Below are 6,041 nucleotides of genomic sequence, written 5' to 3' on the forward strand. Positions count from 1 at the left end.
GTGGGGCACGCGGCCCCGCATCCATCCCATGGTGTTTATACCCTCGGGCCAGTACCCATTTCTCTGTTCAAGCCACAGCCAGTTGTGGAAACCTGGACTGTGGGAGCCTTTGGGGCGCCCGGCCCTTCCTCAGCCCYGCTGCCGCCTCCTCTTCCTCCCTGCATTGCAAGGGGCCGTGGCAGCAGGGGCAGCGCTGGGCACACAGGCAGGGCACGGGTTTCACCCTGGCTTTCGCCCTGGCTTGCAGCCGCTTGCAGAGCTTTAAACACCCCCCTGAATGCGCATGGCCTGAGGAAACCCGAGCAGTGGGAGCTGCCCATGCGGGCCCACCGGGAGGCTGCCTGGGGCTCCTGGTGCCCGGGGCCTCCAGCGCCCTGTGGAGATGATGCATCCCGGCTGGGCGCCGCTCGCGCTGCCACCCGTGGGCTGAGCTGGCCGTGCTCAGCGCAGGGGAGGGCGGCATCCGCGCACGGCCCTGGCGATTCCCCGCGGAGCCGCGGCTCCGTCGCTGCAGCTCCCCGCTAATGGGGTTGTGGGAGCAGAGCCAGGTTTCCAGGCAGCGCGATGCCGCGGCCCCGTGGCATCGGGCCCTTTGGGATGCTCCAAGCTGAGCCGGTGTGGGAAAAGCTCTCCATGGAAACGGCTCCCAAGCCGCTTGGAAGTGCAGAGCAGGTTTGGGGCAGGAGGCGGGTGGCAGCAGCAGTAACAGCTTTCCTGGGCCCCAGGGACTCCCGTGGGCAGCACGTGGGCACGAGGGAGGGTTTTGTGCRAGAGGGCTTTTGCACAAGAGGATTTTCATGCAAGAGGGTATTTGCATGGRCAGCTTTTGTGCAGGAGGATTTTGCACGGATGGGTTTTGCATGGGCAGGTTTTGCACAGGAGAATTCCCATCCCAGAGGGTTTTGCACAGGCGGATTTTGCACAAGCAGGTTTTGCAGAAGTGGGTTTTGCACAGGAGAGTTTTGCACAGGCGGGTTTGGCACAGGTGGGTTTTGTACAGGAGGGCTTTGCACAAGCGGGTTTTACACAGACGGGTTTTGCACAGGATAGTTTTGCACGAACGAGTTCTGCACAGGCGGGTTTTGCACATGCAGGTTTGGCACATGTGGGTTTTGCACAAGTGGGTTATGCACTGGAGGGCTTTGCACAGGCGGGTTTTGCCCAGGACAGTTCTGCACAGGCGGGTTTCGCCCAGCGCCCGGAGCCGCGCCGGGGCGCCAGGATGAGCGCCGCCGCCAGCCCCGAGCGGGCGCCCTCGCCGCCCGCCGCCCGCTACTTCGAGCGCTTCTCGGCCGACGACCCCGAGTACCTGCGCGCCCGCAACATGGCAGCCGACCTGCGCCAGGACTTCAACATGATGGAGCAGAAGAAGCGCGTCACCATGATCCTGCAGAGCCCGGTGAGGCGGCGCGCGGCGCCCGGCGCCCATGGTGCCGCCTCGCGACGCCGTGACCAGCGGCGGCCTCGCAGTCTTTCAGAGAGGAGCTGGAGAGCCTCATCCAGGAGCAGATGAAGAAAGGCAACAACTCGTCCAACATCTGGGCCCTGCGGCAGATCGCCGACTTCATGGCCAGCACATCGCCCGCCGCCTTYCCCACGTCACCCATGGGTACGCGGGGGCTCCGTTCCCAGCAGGCAGATGGAGGCAGTGGGACGGGGACAGGCTGGTGCTGACTGGTCCCCGTCGTCCCTCCAGGTCCCTCCACAGTGACGCCCATCAACGACCTGCACGGGGCYGGCGAGGCGCTGCCGCTGGCCAAGGGCGAGCGCCTCATGCGCTGCAAGGTGGGCAGCGTCTACCGCCTGCTCGACCTCTACGGCTGGGCCCAGCTCAGCGACACCTATGTCACGGTGAGGACCCTTTCCCTCCTTCCCAGCCTCCTCCCTGCGCCGGCCGGCTTGGGTGGCTGCGGGGTGGATGCACGGGGAACTTTCCGTGGTTTCTGAGCTCCTGGTCGGAGCGCTCCCCGTGGTCCTGGCTGGTGCTGTTCTGGAGATCCTGGATCCTTGTGGGCACCAGGGTTCCCGCTGCTCTGGACAGCATGGTTCCTGCTTCCCCGCGTTTCCATGGTGCCAGGCCGGCAGGATTCCTGTGGTTCCCGTGGTTCTTGTACTCCCAGACCATCGTGGTCCCTGGGGATCCCGCACCTCCAGCCTACGAGGTTCCTGAATATCCCGTGCTCCCAGCCCAGGATGGTCCTCATGGTTCTTAGGGTTTCCAGTGTTCCAGACTGATGTGTTCCCATGATTCCCAGGGTTCCTATGGTTCCTGAAAAGCATAGTTCCCATGGTTCTCCTGGTCCTGGACCAGCATGGTTCCTGGCGTTCCCACAGCTCTGACCAACACAGATCCTGGGCTTCCCATGGTCCCAAAGCGACCTTGTCCCTGGTTGTTGCTGGGGCTCCCATGGTCCCGGAGCAGGATGATGGTCCCACATGTTGGCTGGTGCAGCTCCTGGTCTCACAGGCCCAGCCTGGCCGTTCCCCACTCTCRGGGCTCCCCGGGCTCCCCGCGTGCGGTGGCAGGGGGCTCATTTCATCTCCCCCACGTCTCGCACGCCCCCAGCTGCGCGTGAGCAAGGAGCAGGACCATTTCCTCATCAGCCCCAAGGGCCTCTCGTGCAGCGAGGTGACRGCGTCCAGCCTGGTGAGTGCCGGCGGCGCGGCGGGACGCGGCGGCAGCGTGGCGCGCTGAGCGGGCGCCGTGCTGCAGGTCAAGGTGAACATCCTGGGCGAGGTGGTGGAGCAGGGCAGCACCGGCTTCGCCGTGGACGCYGGCGCATTCAGCCTGCATGCCGCCGTGTACGCCGCGCGGCCGGCCACGCGCTGCGTGGTGCACCTGCACACGCCGGCCACCGCCGCGGTAAGGACGGGCCGGGGGCCRGGGCGCGCGCGGCGGCGCCGGCCCACACGCTGCCGCGTGCCCAGGTGTCAGCCATGCGCTGCGGGGTGCTGCCCGTGTCGCACGAGGCGCTGCTGGCCGGCGAYGCCGCCTACTTCGACTTCGGCGGCGCGCTGCAGGACGAGGCCGACCGCGTGCAGCTGCAGAAGTGCCTGGGACCCACCTGCAAGGTGAGCGCTGCCCCGGCCGTCCCTCCGGCCCTCCGTCCGTCCCCCCATCCGCGGCGGGCGGAGGCGACGGGCGCTGCYTGGCCGCGCAGATCCTGGTGCTGCGCAACCACGGCGTGCTGGCGCTGGGCGACACGGTGGAGGAGGCGTTTTACAAGATCTTCCACCTGCAGGCGGCCTGCGAGATACAGGTGAGTGGCGGGCCATGCACCGAGCTGTGCCGGGTCTCTGCCGCCAGGACGGTGCCCTGGGAGCAGGTGCTGAGCCCTGCTACTAGTACAAGGGCTCCAGGAACAGGTACTGAGCTGGGCTAGGTCTCTGCTGCCAGCACGGTGCCATGGGAGCATGCACTGAGCTGGGCAAGTCTCTGCTATTGTGTCCTGGGAGATGCACTGAGCTGGGCCAGGTCTCTGCTATCATGCCCTGGGAGATGCACTGAGCTGGGCCAGGTCTCTGCTATCATGCCCTGGGAGATGCACTGAGCTGGGCAGGTCTCTGCTATTGTGYCCTGGGAGATGCACTGAGCTGGGCCAGGTCTCTGCTATCGTGCCCTGGGAGATGCACTGAGCTGGGCCAGGTCTCTGCGGCGCCGCCCCCGGCGCGCACCGAGGGTCCTTTCGCGCCAGGTGTCGGCGCTGTCGAGCGCGGGTGGTGCCGAGAACCTCATCGTGCTGCAGCGCGACAAGCACCGGCCGCACGAGGCCGGCTCCGTGCGCTGGGCCGGCAGCACCTTCGGGCCCATGCAGAAGAGCCGCCTGGGCGAGCACGAGTTCGAGGCCCTCATGCGCATGCTCGACAACCTGGTGAGCGCCGTGGCGCGGGCAAAAACCCCGGAGAATCCCAAAACGGGCACCCTCCCCGCCCCGTGATCGCGTTAGYGGCCAACGTGCCAATCCACGCGCCTCCGTGCCGCCTCCGCAGGGCTACCGGACGGGCTACACGTACCGCTACCCCTTCGTGCAGGAGAAGAGCAAGCCCAAGAGCGACGTGCTCATCCCCGCCACGGTGACGGCCTTCGTGCTGGCTGAGGAGGCGGCGGTGGCGGCKGCGCCGCGGCCGCATGCGCAGCGGCAGCAGCAGGAGAAGACGCGCTGGCTCAACACCCCCAACACCTACCTGCGTGTGGACGTGGCCGGCGAGCAGCCCGGCGGGCCCCGCACCAGGACCACGGTAGGGCTGGTGTTGCCGCGGGCAGGCGGCCAGGCACGGCGGGATGGGGATGGAGACGCTGCCTCTTCCCGGGCGCAGTGGCTGAAGGCGGATGAGGCGGAGAAGGGCGGTGGCGGCGGCACGGCCATCCGCATTGAGAACCCCAACCAGTTCGTGCCGCTCTACACGGACCCGCAGGAGGTGCTGGAGATGCGCAACAAGGTAACGGCGGCTCGCCGGGCTCGGGGGGGACGCGGGGATGGCGGCAGCGCCGGCCCCGCCACCGGCTCCCGCTGCTCCTGCGCAGATCCGCGAGCAGAACCGGCAGGACGTCAAGTCGGCCGGGCCGCAGTCGCAGCTCCTGGCTGGCGTCATTGGGGACAGCAGTCGCAGCCCCGTACGTGACCTGCGCGMAGTGGCCGGTCCCGCTCCGCGTCCCCATCCCCACGGGAGCCCCTCACCTTTTCCCGTGGTGCTCCATCCCGGCCTGGTCCCGGTGGGCGCCCCAGCCTTTTCCCATGGCACTGTATCCTTTCCGGGTCCCCATCGGGCCCCCTTGCTTTTCCTATGGCACTGTGTCCCTGTCCCCAGGGTAGCCCCTTGCCTATTCCTATGGCTCCATGTCCATATCTGGGTCCCCTGGGCAGCCCCTCACCCTTTCCCATGGCTCCCTGTCCCCGTCACCATGGGCAGCCCCTCACCTTGTCCCATCATGACACATCCCCTAACCCTGCTCCCCATAGGAGCTGCTCTCCCATCCCCACGGCACTGTATCCCTGTCCCCATCCCCATGGGAGCCCCTGGCTTTGTCCTATGTCACCGTGTCCCCATCCGGGTCTCTGTGGGAGCCCCACACCCTTTCCCGTGGCGCTGCATCCTCATCCCTATTGCAGCACAGAGCCCCCTGTCCATCCCTGTCCCCATGGGACCCCCCTCCTTTACCCACGTCCCATCCCCAYGCAGTCCACAGAGAGCCAGCTGGCAGCAGCGGGCGACGAGCCCCCGGAGGCGGCGCCAGAGCCGGAGCCCCCCAACCCCTTCCGGCAGCTCACGGACCAGGAGCTGGAGGAATACCGGCGCGAGGTGGAGCGCAAGGAGCGGCCGCCCCACGGTAGGGCCGTCCCGCGGGGCTGCGCGCCGCTGCCCCCGGCCCACCACCCACCCCCATGTCCCCCCTCCCCAGGACAGCGGGATGGCACCGACGGGGAGCCCCCGGCAGCGCCCACTGCCGAGAATCCCGACAGCTCCGGCACCAACGGGACCCCCGCGCCCGACACGGAGCCCCAGGGTGAGGGGCCACGGGAGGAGGAGGGTGGTCGTGGTGATGAGGGTGATGGGAAAGCTGATGGTGAGGATGAGGGTGCTGCTGCTGGTGATGCTGGTGGGAATGATGATGAGGACAATGATGGTGGTGATGAGGGCGACGGTGATTGTGAGAATGACATGGTGGTGATGATGAGGACAACGGTGGTGGTGTGAATGATGATAGTGGTGATGAGGATGATGGAGATGATAAGATGGTGATGGTGGTGATGAGGGCGATGGTGAGGGGAAGGTGGTGAAGATGGTGAGGGGAAGGTGGTGAAGATGGTGAGGGGAAGGTGATGGGAAGGCGATGAAGACGATGATGGGAGGGTGATGGTGATGGGAGGGTGGTGAAGATGATGATGGAATGGTGGTGAAGATGGTGATGGGAGAGGGATGATGGTGATGGGAGGGGGATGGTGATGGTGACGGGAGGGTGGCAGTGATGGGAGGGTGGTGAAGATGGTGATGGATGATGAAGATGACAATGGAAGGGTGGTGGTGACGGTGACGGGAGG

The 6,041-nt window shown here is 66.5% G+C and overlaps 1 protein-coding gene across 1 annotated transcript in view; it reads left to right on the forward strand.

The window, feature by feature from the left end:
- Positions 1-1,215: 1,215 nt before the first annotated feature.
- The window catches only part of ADD2 (adducin 2), a 5,313-nt gene continuing 487 nt past the window's right edge, over positions 1,216-6,041 (forward strand). Inside the window, exons 1-13 of the mRNA XM_026042191.1 lie at positions 1,216-1,399; positions 1,471-1,609; positions 1,697-1,851; positions 2,567-2,647; positions 2,714-2,863; positions 2,929-3,072; positions 3,162-3,260; positions 3,696-3,872; positions 3,991-4,239; positions 4,318-4,440; positions 4,526-4,615; positions 5,182-5,329; positions 5,402-5,691. Of these exons, the coding sequence (XP_025897976.1) occupies positions 1,223-1,399; positions 1,471-1,609; positions 1,697-1,851; positions 2,567-2,647; positions 2,714-2,863; positions 2,929-3,072; positions 3,162-3,260; positions 3,696-3,872; positions 3,991-4,239; positions 4,318-4,440; positions 4,526-4,615; positions 5,182-5,329; positions 5,402-5,691 (2,022 nt within the window). The 5' untranslated portion in view covers positions 1,216-1,222. The remainder of the gene's footprint in view (positions 1,400-1,470; positions 1,610-1,696; positions 1,852-2,566; positions 2,648-2,713; positions 2,864-2,928; positions 3,073-3,161; positions 3,261-3,695; positions 3,873-3,990; positions 4,240-4,317; positions 4,441-4,525; positions 4,616-5,181; positions 5,330-5,401; positions 5,692-6,041) is intronic.

Source organism: Nothoprocta perdicaria, unplaced genomic scaffold (genome assembly GCF_003342845.1).
Source record: "Nothoprocta perdicaria isolate Ctin4 unplaced genomic scaffold, notPer1 scaffold_103, whole genome shotgun sequence".
Lineage (NCBI taxonomy): Eukaryota > Metazoa > Chordata > Aves > Tinamiformes > Tinamidae > Nothoprocta > Nothoprocta perdicaria.